The following is a 13,411-nucleotide window of genomic DNA, read 5'->3' on the forward strand; positions in this document are numbered from 1 at the left end:
ATGATTTGTGAAAGAGAAAAATTTCAACTTACTACTTGCTAGTCCTTTTAGATGCAAACTTGAATCAAACTTAGTTATCTACCCAGGCAAAGAGTTTAATAAGACAGGAGAAAACTCAATTCCACCCTTGGACAGCTTCTTGAACAGATATGAGAGCAAAGGGAACCATAGCTATACTTTCCCTTCATCTTTCCAGATTTCCATTTATCAGCAGGAAGTACAGAAGAAACATACTGCTACCAGAGAATTCCCAACACTTTATATAGAATCTTGCTGAACATGAAAGAGGGAGCCTTTAGTGTCTTCTCCTTCCTCCCATTCAAAGTTTCACAACCAGGACTAATAATTTATAATTGCATAATTACCCATTGCCATAGTCGTGCCTTAGAGTCATTGACTTATCAGTAAATGTCATAATCAGACTGAAACGACAATGCATGGATGGATAAGCTTCAGCAGTGAAAATAAAGTAAAAGTTTTACTTTTATAAAATACTGAATTAATGACCACTTCATTAGAATACCAGGCTCTCTTTATCTAACAAATAAGTCCCATCTAGTTTTTTCCCCAATGCTTTACGGTGTTCTATCGCAGCATTGCACTACTGTGCTTATGAGTAAGATCTCAGCACTACGAATAACTCCACCTGGATCCTTTTATATTCCTTTAAGAGCAGAGTTATTTCTGCACGGCTCTACAAACATAGTATCACTCCTGAACTCTCCATCATTTCTAGAAGACATTTAGAGCCTCACAAACAGCAAAACATAGCTGGGATTTGAGTCTAACTCTTTCCTCCAAAAATATCCTCACTAGAAATTTGATTTCATCGTGATAAGCAGCTATCAGCATAAACAATGATGTGACTGTGTCGATAATGTATTTGGCGAACTCTTGGCTTATACAGAAAGATGGTATTTTGTACATTGTTCAGGGAAATTGACAGGTATATGCACATAATGAAGAATTGGGGGGGGGGGGGAGGGGAAGGAAGAGAGAGACTTCTTATTCTAAGTCATTTGTATCTTCTACCAAATTCTGAAGAAAACAGATGAGTCAGCTACAACACCTTGCAAGCACAAGCCCACCATGTTTTTAAAAAATATTTAGGACTTCACTTAAATTGTTCTGCAATTGTAAAGAAGCAGAATACACTGCACAGCTTACTAGCTTGCACATGGAGAGAATTAGTCAGTCTAAAGCCTGTCCTGAGTTAATCTATGATAATGATTAACTGACTCTCCTTTTTTATTTTATAGTGATTTTCAGAAATTTATGCCTAGATTTTCATCAAGAGGGACAGAAGCATTATAGTCATTGTGTTAATAAAGCAAACAGCAATTTCTTTCATTGCATTTTCATCTTCTGTTACTTCTCTGTGAAAGGAACATGTTTGCTTCTAAAAGCACACAAGAAGCACAATAAGGAGGAAGATGATGAATGTACAACAAAGGACTCAGGTGCTCACCATAAAGTAGGGGAATATAAGGCTAACTCTAAAATTACATTGTTTAATTCTCACTAGGGAAAACAAAACCATTAACAATCAGGACATCACCCTCCCTCCTGGGTCACAGTTTCCATTGGCATTGACAGGAAGGATGTCTGATGCTGGAACTGTACTGCCAGCACCTTTGCTTGCCACTTCTACTTACCTTGAAAGACCAGATGAGGATTTTCTGTAGCAACTTAGTCTCGTATGTCAAAGCTCAATGGTAGAAGAGCAATTTCTAAGTTATTCTCAAGTGTGTAGCCTGCTGCTACAAAAAACATCTTCTGTTATTTTATTTTACGTGTAATAGCTTCCTTCCTCCACACATTTCCCTGAACACTGAACTCCTGTGTATTCTCACCTGATCCTTGGTCTTCTCTTCTCTTTCACGAATGTACCCAGCAACAATTCTTTCTGTTTCCTCACATAATCTTGGATAGGTTGCCAACTGAAGAGCAGAAATAATAGAAATTCATATCTGCAGGGTAGCTTCAATAACGTATAAACAGAAAAACTTCAATTTTCTTTTTTGGAGGAAAGCAATAAATGGTTTGGCAAAGGCAAGCCTCCCTTGCTATTAATAGTGATCTTCCAGAGAAGCTGTAGGGACGTAAACCCTTAGACTTTTTTTCTGTGTTTTTTGCTCCATAGAACAATGAGGAAGAGACAATTATTTGGAATAAAAGTAACTGTATCACTGAAATCTAAACACTTCCAACAATCCAACCAATCCCAGAGGTATGGGATGGCTCCAAATGCAGATGTGGGATAATAGGTTAGAAAGGGTTGGCAGTTTTACAATGTAGCATTTCACTATTAACTAATTGCATATCCTTTGAATACATCCTACATCTGACACAAAGCTCCACAGAAGATAATGGGAAGGCACTGGGTAAAGGTTGTCTTCCTCAATATACAGATTCTGAATGGACATGTACAAGAACACTGCAACAAAGCTTCAGCAGCTAAAACACAAGTCATCAACCATTCCAAGAGGAAAGTGTACTTCTATCTGACTGCTCAGAAATCACAGCTTTGAGAAACAAGCTTCCATGATGGACTATCTTATTTCCTTGACTATTATCACAAAGTAGACAACAAAATATTAACAAGTTTTAGCTGCAGTAGCACGATGTATATTTGAATAATCCAAAAAACAAACTAAAAGGATAGAAAGCAAAACAAAAGCTTGTATATGGCATTTAATCATTGAGCACACTCTAAAAGTTCTAATATGCTGCAAATGTGCTTACTCATGAACAAGTGAGCAGGGTAGAGCTCCTACTACCAACTGACAAAGCAGTTTATCAGCCTTGAAGTGACATGTCTCCACACTTCGCTCTTCCTCTGCATGTAATTCCAGAGCAGTATTCTCAATATTTTCCAAGTTTCTTGTTCTTTAAAGGCTCCACCTTGTGGCAACGTTTTACATCTTTACACCTCAGTAATGGTACTTTAAAATGTGATCGGTAAGATGCAAGAGTAATCACAGCCAACAACAATGGGAAAGAATCTGTGCAATTAATTCAAATGATATCCTCCAAATTCAGCTCAGAATATCATGGTAAATCCTTCCCACACTTCCATACTATCTTCACCAAAAGATGATCAACCTTCCTTGTCTTAAGAAATAGTTCATTCATCTCCTCATTGGTACAAAAAGTTGTGTTCTTTACATCCCTCTGAAGAACAAGACAGGATGTTTCTCAACAATTTCAGTGCATCAATACTCACACCACAGACCTGCTCAAAAACTTGTAACTTTTGGCTACTATTTTCACCATTACTCTTTTAGAGTTAGGCACAAGTTGTAACTATTTAGAGTCTTGCTCTTTAGATAAAATAACAAGCTCAGTAATCTTTTATAATACCCTAAAATGCAAGGAAGACTACTACTGCTACTACTTACATTACCAGATCTATTTGTAAGTTACCTTTTTAGTGCACTTCTTGACAGTGTTGATTAACTCCTGCATCACTAGATCCACGCTTTTTAAGCAAGGTCCTTTCAGCTTGACTATCTGCTTCTTAACAATCGCTTCAAACGCCATATCTGGAGTAAATAAACCTGTCCTGTGGACATGAAAGAATATGTGAGATAGCAATACAAAATATCATGCAAGGAAGTTTATTTTTTTTTAACCCGATTGTTCATCTGCCTTTTCAGAAACATGAAGCTGAATTAGAACAGCAACCCTATACAGCCTTCCATAGATTGTCTCCTTTCTCTTTAAAGACTGTCACTGTATTGCAAGAACACAAAAGTTTAAACATGCTTATTTCTTGAAGATGACTATGAAAACTCTAAAAAGTGTTGGAATAATATTGTGAAGCTTCTTCAAGCGTTCATAGCCACGTCGCTTTTTGATCCTTCAATCATTGTGAAGCAGAATTCACCAAGCGTTGGATTGTTCACCCACTAATAGGGAACATGAGCTGGGATTAGACCGTCGTGAGACAGGTTAGTTTTACCCTACTGATGATGTGTCGTTGCGCTAGTAATCCTAGCGCACCAAACCTGAGAGAGGAATGGAAGCAGCAGCACACTATGTACAGCCACTGCCATAACAAACCAATAAGATTTACACAGACGCATTTTTCCTCTTCAATCACAACTGTAAAGACAGTTGTACTACTCAGGGTCCTACGTGCAGAAATTCAGTTTGTCACTGCAGCATACAGGAACCTTATACAGAAAGGTACCATGCAGAACCAGTTCTAAACAAACAGCCTTTGTTCTCTTTCAAGCACTGCTTGCAAGATTTAGCTTGATACAACATAAGTTGCATTTTAAAAAGACACAAATTATAAAGACATGCCCTGAACTATTAGTTTGTCACCATAATTTTTATTTTATTTTATTTTTTTTCCCAAGATCTTGCCACCAATAAGGCCAAATTCTTGAAAAAGATTTCACAATAACACTGAACTTTCAGGAGTTGCTGCCTGCCAGAGTGCTGTCCATTTAAATGGAGATGGAGCACAACAAGGAACAATCAACTTCCCAGCTTTGTCAGCTTCTTCATCAAAAATAATTAGAAGTCATCTTCCTATGCTAGGTAACACAACCCCTAATTGTGGGATGTTTGAGATTAATTGTCACCAATTTAAGAAGAACAAAACTACCAGCACTGCACAGTGCTAGAACAGCCTTAAGAGCTTTGATTTGCTTGATTTCTAAATGCCTTGCACCAAAAGATGAATCCACATCAGGTAACTGAGACAAGCAACACAAGAGGGGAAGAAAATTGTATACCATTAGATTGCTTAAGGTAACATGCTGCTTTCAGATTCTGGTACATAAGACTGCAATGAAGAAGCTGGAAATCTTATTTTAGCCCTAAACAAAAAGCCTTTTGTTAGGCTTATAGTAGCTGATATTACATAACCATATGTTTGTAGATTATAACATTCACTAGAAAACATTCATCCCACACAGTGCAAGTTGACCTGCATGACCACTTTTTCTGCATGACACATTCTTTTCTATGTTATAAGACTACAACATCTCTAAATGTGGAGATGCAGGGAACAATTTAATCAGTAAAGTAGTAACAGAGAAGAGTGGAGTTGCAAGTCTTCATCTGTCAGAAACAAGGCAGATATTAAGAATTTCCACATTTCATTCATTTACTTTATGGACCGTTATTGATGCACGTCACATTTAGATTCTTAGTCTCTTCTTGCTTTATTCAATTGAGTTTGTGAAAGCTACAATGGATTTGGCTCTATCACCATTACTTGACAAGTGTTAACAGAAATTTGCTTTCTTAAAATAGGCAGCTAGAATTATTTCTGGTACCAATTCTGAAGCAAAAAGGCAGAAAAGCCTAAGTAATAGCTCTTCAGTAAAAAAAAAAACTACAACCTTGATAATGAATCCCAAAATGGCTAGGAAGTGTAGGATGAAGGATGGGCAGAAAATATCTGAGGTAAAGTCTGTTTAGTATCTGAACATACATACCATGGCAGCATACCAGGAAGAAGCCAAAGATATCATGAAGTAAAGAGAGTTACCGATTAAGCCCCTAATACTATGCAAATACAATTGAGTACTGCAGCATTTATTTGAGAATTTTTTTGATGTGTCGAACAAATCTCACACTTACATTTTTGGCCATTGAATGACTGCATTTAAGAGACATCCTTTGAAGAGCAGCTTCACTCAGCTGTGACAGTCTCAACATTCCCAGGTCCCAGCAGTACCTTCAATCTGCTGATATGTCAAGTGCCAGACAGCATCATACCTAGCCTCTGAGCTTATGCTTTCATCATGTGCTTTCTAGAGGTTTCTAGTTTTTCTATAGTGAGTGTGTGTGCAAAACTGCATTGCTTCATAGCTTCATATCATTTTCAGAAAGGAAAAAAGTCTTCCCTACATTCTAGACTGCCAAACTATTCACGTGAGCCACTCTACCAGATTCTGCCACCAAGAATATGACTTCCATAAACGTTTTGCTCTCCTATGGTGATGTCAGTCACGCATCAAAAATTTCATACAACATTTCTGATACTGAATTTACCTGGAAAGGCGATTAAATAATAGCAGAAAAGGGACAAGTAGAAATTTCTCCCCTTTGAATGTATAGTTACAACCAGTTACACCAATTCCAACAGCCTTTATGCACTAGAAATCTTACGTTATATTGAAAATTATAGTAATACATTCCAGTTTGCAGTACCAGGGGAAAAAAAAAAAAGTAAATTATTTTCTCTGTAAAATAATTTTCCCAGATTTCCAAGTAAACTAAACATCACCAGGTAGCCCAAAATAGCTACCTGAAAAACAGAAGTATGAAGGAGTAGAAGAAACATCAGCTGTTGGGAGCAGTGCATTAGAAATGTGGTCTAGCAACCAGTCAGCACGTCCACAGGTCAAGACGACCACACCTTCTGCAACGCGATCAGCCTTGAAAACAGGGGAGCACTTGCCTGATACCATGTATGTTCTTGATTGCATAACTTATTTCTCTCCGCAGCTCTTTCTCATTGAACTCCATCTAGATGAACAAAAGCATTTGAGATCATATTAGGGGAAAATTTGAAATGAAATAGAAAATATTTTTTCTGATATATCTGGAAGACAGGCAAGATCAACTATTGTAACATTAATCTCTAATTATGCTAAACAAAAGGTAAGTATTATAAGATGTTTTAATACTAAGGCTACAGGCAACAGTAAGGACTGCTGGGAATTACACACCCTTCTGTTCCCAGTATACCAAAGAGCTGAAATGATTTTGCAGAACATCCCACAAAAGACAAGAGTTGGTGGAGAAAGCCAAAAACGACATTTGGAACTCACTTTTTTTTTTTATTTTATTTTAAAGTTTCATGAAGTGGTACAACCTCTACCAGCATGTTCTCTGTTTATCCTCAATTTCCCACCCTATTGTTTTTCAACCAAATTTAAGATCCCTCTGCCCCAGTCACAGAACCAGGCTGAACCAGCCCGTAAACCATTAACACTGAACAATGTTAGTATTGTCTCAAGTGAAGATACCTATCTAAGCCTAACTATAACCTGTTCTCTAGGAGTGCTAGTTGGCACAGCATATTTAAACCTCAGAACTAGCTAAAACCTGTGTGGTTCTCACCCAACTGAAAGCTAGATGATTACTGAGGAAGCCAAACTTAAATACATGGAAAGGAAGCTTAGGAAAAGCATCAAAGAAAACAGATGGAAATACAGCATGGCTCATGTACAGGGGAAGCTAAAGTCACTGCAGTGAAAGAAAAGGTAAAAGAATACAACATAAATTCAGTTAACCACTTCTTAGTTCACAGACCACTATAGTTTGTTCTTTTACTCAGAGGGTGGGTAAGCAAGAGATGTCTCAAGAGGGAAAAAACGTTCTCTCTCTAAACACCAAATTTGAATCTGTTCCACTCCCTCTCCCCTTTCCACTATGAAACCATAGGACAGAAAATCAGCTTTGTCTTATGCTCTCAAAACAGGAAGATAAGCTATAAAATGCACATATTTCATTTCTGTAGTTCTAACGGGTACCAGCTACTTGACCACAGCAACTTCAATTTGCCAGTGATAGTGCTTTCCTTCTTTGCCCCTAATCAGAATGAAAATGCCATTAGTGAGAAAACAATAAAAAGCACAAAAAAATAATAGGAACTGGGACTATAATCACATTATTATTATTATTACAGTTTTTCAGAATCTTTTGTCTATCTCAGTCCCCATAACTAGAAACGAAGGTAAATGCCTTAATAATCATCTAACGTAATCTCTTCCACAGTAAAGATCACGTTCTTCACATCAAGCTTTATCTTTGCTTTAGTGCTGTTGGTATTTTAATAGGAATACATAAATAAGACAAAAATAACATCATGAAGATGGATAAATACCTTCACTAGTTCGAAAGGGAAACGTTCATGGAAAATACGATTGATTTTGGCACCACCTGAAAGCTCGAGTGTATCGACCTGATCTCCCGATCCTTCAATTCTTTTTTCAAAGTCCACTGAAAACTGCTGTACCATCCTAAATTTCAAAGAGAGGGAAGAAGATTAACTTAAGCGTATAAACTATCAACTATTACTTCAGCACTACGTCAGTACTATTGACATTAAAATGGGTTTAGGAACTGACAAAAGTTTCTACAACAAATCATTCACCCAGGCTGCCTATCAGGGAGCTATACTTGTAAATCCATTCTTACATACACACACGCATCCCCCACACTTCTTCCTTATAGGATGTAGCTCATATAATATCTCCTTTTTTACCATGAATGTTGTCTTTAAAAATAAAAACAGCTTATTAAGCCATATATTAAAGTCAGCTGCAAATACATCAGGGCACCAGGCTACATTCCTGTTTCACTGTAAATGTTATCACTATTTATCACATCAATTTATTTATTTATTTAGAAAAACAATAGCAATCTTTGTAGTGGGATAAGCAAACATAAGTCTTGATATTTATAGACTGTACTTGAATGAAAAAGCCCATCCATATTGAGATGTTATTACAGAAACAACGGAGCTCATTGGACAGACCACAAGCCATATAGCAAGGAGGTAACACTTGTTGAAGGCTCACTGCTCTGCAATGACCCTTTGATGTTTCAATAGCACAGCACACATCAAGTCATTAAGCTGATCCAGTGCTGGCCAAGTAACTTTTCCAAGCCCAAAAGCTCACCCAGGATGCAATACTAATGTGTCAGCTCTCAGTACCACAAACTCCAGTTTACTTGATTATGCTTAGACTTGCACATGAGCAGCATTTAGAAGAGTGCACAATAATTCCTATAGTTATGGAAGATGCATATATATAGGCGCCTCTCAGATTAACGACCAGATATAAGGACCAAAAAAATAACCCATGTTGTACTCTCATAGAATAGTCCTAGGCTATGTCCCAAAGTTTTCCTTTCAATCAAAACATCTTGAGTTCCAAGGGACAGAATTATCTCTACTCTTTTGACACAGTTGTTGCAAAAATCAAGGAGTAAATCAAAGCCTGCAGCTGGATCAGTAAAATCTTGAGAGCTCAGGTGACCATTTTTCTTTCTGAATTCCAGCCTTAGAGTCATTCGCTGTTCATGTGTCCCAAACAGCAGAGATATAACTCCATACTCACCAAACTTGAATATTTTCCCTATCCCCAAGAGCCTGCTTAACTGCAGTTTACAAACCAACTATTAGAATCAGCTCCTTCAGTAAGGAGCTCTGTAACTTTGGTGCATACCACATGAAGGACTACCATCAATAATTAATTTTGTTCTTACCATTTTCAAGTTCTTTTGGATGGCCAAGTTTTCATATCGTAAAAAAAAAACAAAACAAACAAAAAAACCCAACATTCCTATTCTCCTTTTATGCTTCTCATCTTATAAAGCTCTAACACAATCTCCTCCCTTTGCTTGAGGTAATCTTTCTGACAGGCTGCAATGTGTCCCTACGATCTGAAGCAATTTCTTACCTTAAGATCATGTATGTTACTCATCTTTGTACCTTTTCCTGCTCTGCCTTCTCTCTTTTTATGATTGCTAATACTAATTTAGGGAAAACCTTGCTGAAATATGCAAGTGTTCTGAAATACCAAGCTCCAATCTCCTTCAGAGATTGCATAAAGAATCTTTTTCCATATCCTAACATTTATATTCATGAGGGGGAAAAAAAAAATCAAGCAAAACAAAGCAAACCTATAGACAATGGAAAAGCAGTTAAAGACGACACTCACTGCAACAAAGCTTTTGTTTTTCTGGTTGGATCCTCTGGTCTGAAGTTTTTGTATACCTCTACTTCATGTTCTATAGAAAGCAGCTGGCTCTGGAGTTTGCTCCTGAATGCTGGCAGGGTATCCCGAATATGATTGGTAAGTTGCTAAAAAGCAAACAGAAGTCTTTTAATACTGTTAATAAAGATGAAAGCAAGAGCATAGCCATTTCCTTCAGACTGCCAAACATATCAGGGTCGCCTGCACAAGTTTACTAGTGTAATTCCTTTTGATCTTTGAAGCAATGGAGATGGATAAAGAATACCACAACATCTCTTCCACATACATATAATTATGGAGGTTTGAAAAACTTCTTGACTTTTTCCACTCAGTGAGGCGCAATATGACACAGTTGTTTAGCTAAACACTAAAAAATTACTTTAATTTGAAATGATCTCTCATAAGAGCTCAGCATTTTGTTGCCAACATCCATTTCACTGATTCTGAGCACTTCCAAAAGCACTTGAGAACAGTGACAGAAGGAAGTATAGGCATAAAGGGTATCTACTTAGCACTTCTACTTTGTTGTGTGCAGAATACTAAGGAAAATAACTAAGGAAAATACTAAGGAGATTTAGGCCTTTAAATTTAATAGATAATTAAATTAATAATTAAATTTAAATAATATTTTTATTAATGATTACAACACTTAAATATTTTGTGAAAATCTTTATATAAAGCGTACTTTACTGGTACTAGTACCAGAGTACTGGTTTTCATTTATGAAAATATACCTAAAACTACTGAAAAATAAACTGGAGTAGAAGTAATCTTAGAAAAGTTCTTATCTCAGTTACTTCTGCACATATATGTTGTAATGTGTTTGGACATCACTGGCAGCTGTACAGCAAGCTTCCCATGCATTATATCCACCCCTTGATTTAAACTAAAATGGACTTTTTGCACTATATTGCTGATCTTCCCAAGCACACAAGTATAAACAAAGAACATCAAATACCAAAGTAAGCAAACTGAGCCCCAAAGCTGTTCAGCCAGCCTGAGAGACACATTATCAAGCACTGGAGTTTCCCTGGAGCACCACCTTGTGGATACAGAATAATTTAAATACTACCTGGAACCACAAACACTAATGCACTAATAACTTCGGGACAATTCTGGCACGCATCTTCTCATGTAGTATTCTACATACAGTAACAGCAACAGAAGACTAACAGTTAATACTGAAATAGATAAACTAAAAGGAAAAATGCTCAAAAATATTACTGATATATAAACTGTATTATATGTCACTGAGTTTAAAGGAATATAAAACTGGGTCGGTTTAGTTTCAAAACTAAGACATAAGGTATTTCTCTTTCAGTGCACTTAAAGAGATAATGATGATACATGATAAGAGACACGTGATAATTACAGAATAGGACAGTGTACTTGGAGAAGCATCCAGGAAGAGAGAATTTTACTTTCTATGTACGCTCATATTCAGTGCTCAAGAGAATAGGGAAGCAAAGAACTGTTAGTAAAAGTCAAAAACTGCATTATTATCAGGAAAAATAAAAATGACAAAAGGTTCTGCACACATCTAAGTAAGAGGGAATTTATCCTAAGCATGAAAAGCAATCGGGAGCAGATGTAAGAGCCTCCTGACATTGGAAGATGTCAGAATCCCAGTGCTCCAGGGTCACTTAGAATTGTCACCTTTGTTTTCCATCTCCTTTAACTACACTTCCAGTTTTGTAGATCGAGTGCATACAATTTTGCTTTGCTGGAGCAAAAGTTTTTGCAAGGAACGCGAAGTCTTCCCCAAGGTAACAGAGAACATCTTGTACTCTTCAATGGCAAAAAACCAGCTTGGTTCTATACAGTCTCCCTCAGAATTACTCTGTTCATCCATACAGTGCACAGGCCAGCTTGAAAGAAGACTGTAGGTTACAACTATGTGCTGCTGTGCACGGCCCCAGAGAAAAAAAGAGAAAAAAAAAGTCCATTAAATGGCTCTGTACTCCCCAAGTATCTTCATAAAGATTGTAGGGGTATGTCCACATTATTTTACTGCATTTGTAATTAATATTACAGCTTAAACTGCAACCTTAAGTAATATAGACAGAGCTAAGAGAAGCTACACTAGATTTTTACAAATTAATAAAGTGGAATAAAATATCACAGAATTTCCAAATTTGGAAAACTACATAATCAAAGAGTACCACTATTAGCTTACGTTTGAGTGCAGGAGGTACCAACCTGAGTAAGTTTTTGAGTAAAAGATAAAAAATAAAGTTATGATCTCTTGGAAGAAAATCAAGATTGAACATTATATGTTATCGACAATAAAACTGTCTGTAATTAACAATCTTAATTACTGTAGGCTTATGAATACTAACAAGTGCCTACAAATTAGGCCCTCTGTTTCCCACAGTACATTTCTAAGTGCTGTTTTTAATATGCTACTTTGTTAATTACACTGTAAAAAGTAAAAGGCAGAAAAGAATCAATAAGGTTCATTTTAGTGAAGATTTTGTATTGGTCCTATTCACTATAATAGCACATAGAACTCAGGTTTTACCTGGTTTAGAACTTTCTGAAGATATGGTGTTCCCATCCGATCTGCCATGTGCCTGTACGCTGGGTGGGAAAGAAAGAATTTCCTTTCTGCTAGAAGAGCTGCCTTTATGTCCTTCTTTCCATCGATGTCTTTCTGGCTTCTGTTCACAACACCAATATAACCTGAAACAATCCCAAACCAATAGGCATGTTAATGCAGGTATTCTCTGCACAACTGGATTCGTATTAAATTGAACTACACTGCCTCAATCCAAACAAATTTCCAATTAAGGTATTTCAGGTACCATTTACAAGCATTGTAAATGAACTTAACATCCAATTTGTTCATTCTATTCATGTGAAATAGATGCACTTCTTTTTACATTACTAATTCAAACTTTAGTGCACTCCAAAGAAGTCACTTCAAATAGAGACAAAGTTAAAGTACCAAAAATGAACAACAAAGAAAAGACCTAATAAGTCAGGATAAGTAAACGACACAGCACTAACAAAATACAGGAAAAATGAGTTATTTCTTAATGCCTGCTAGAGGAGTATGTTCATAAATTGTTTGCTGTGCTCATATACTGGAAGGAGATGGTGGCCTCATAAGCCAAGTATAACTAGAAACAAAATTACTGATATTGTTAACAGTGAAAGTGACTGTAACAGTAGCTGTTGGAACAATCAAATAGAAAGCTTCCATGAGAGGTCAAATTCAAATTAATAGCAAGAAGCACTGATGCTGGTTTCTGTCATATATAAGAAGAAAAGACTTTTGTTGAAAGGGACAGCAACCTGGCACAGAAAAAGAAAACTGGCTAATAAATAATATTGACATTTCTTGTTTCCTCAGGAATAAGCGGTGTATTTTCCAGGTCCAGGATAAATTATTTTACTTATAGAATATTTTTAGCACATCCCCCTTCTATGTTTGCTGAACGAAATATAATAAAAGATAGGAACTTATCAGGTCCAGAATAACCCTTCATTCATCTCCAGAACTCTCAAACACTACCATTAGCAAAGCCAAAGAACAGAGGCAATTGAACGTTTTTACCTCTACGAAGAGGAAGTAGTTTATTTTCTAGAACGTCCCTTGCATCTGTTCCTTCATCCATCAGATCCAATTTTGTGATCACACCAATGGTCCTAAGGCCTAATCAAGTCAGAGATGA

The 13,411-nt window shown here is 36.7% G+C and overlaps 1 protein-coding gene across 16 annotated transcripts in view; it reads right to left on the minus strand.

Annotated features, from left to right (window-relative positions):
- DNM3 (dynamin 3) overlaps positions 1–13,411 on the minus strand; it is a 157,608-nt gene that overhangs the window by 124,325 nt on the left and 19,872 nt on the right. For all 16 annotated transcript variants that reach the window (XR_014932546.1, XR_014932542.1, XR_014932545.1 and 13 more), the window contains exons 5-11: positions 13,294–13,392; positions 12,256–12,416; positions 9,699–9,841; positions 7,856–7,991; positions 6,425–6,492; positions 3,427–3,565; positions 1,854–1,940 (exon numbers count right to left, since the gene is read on the minus strand). Coding sequence is in view for 9 of the 16 variants with exons in the window: in XM_085510919.1 (XP_085367045.1) it covers positions 1,854–1,940; positions 3,427–3,565; positions 6,425–6,492; positions 7,856–7,991; positions 9,699–9,841; positions 12,256–12,416; positions 13,294–13,392 (833 nt within the window). In the remaining 7 variants the exon portion in view is untranslated. The remainder of the gene's footprint in view (positions 1–1,853; positions 1,941–3,426; positions 3,566–6,424; positions 6,493–7,855; positions 7,992–9,698; positions 9,842–12,255; positions 12,417–13,293; positions 13,393–13,411) is intronic.

This window comes from Coturnix japonica, chromosome 11 (genome assembly GCF_054131305.1).
Source record: "Coturnix japonica strain WE chromosome 11, WE-NBRP24, whole genome shotgun sequence".
Lineage (NCBI taxonomy): Eukaryota > Metazoa > Chordata > Aves > Galliformes > Phasianidae > Coturnix > Coturnix japonica.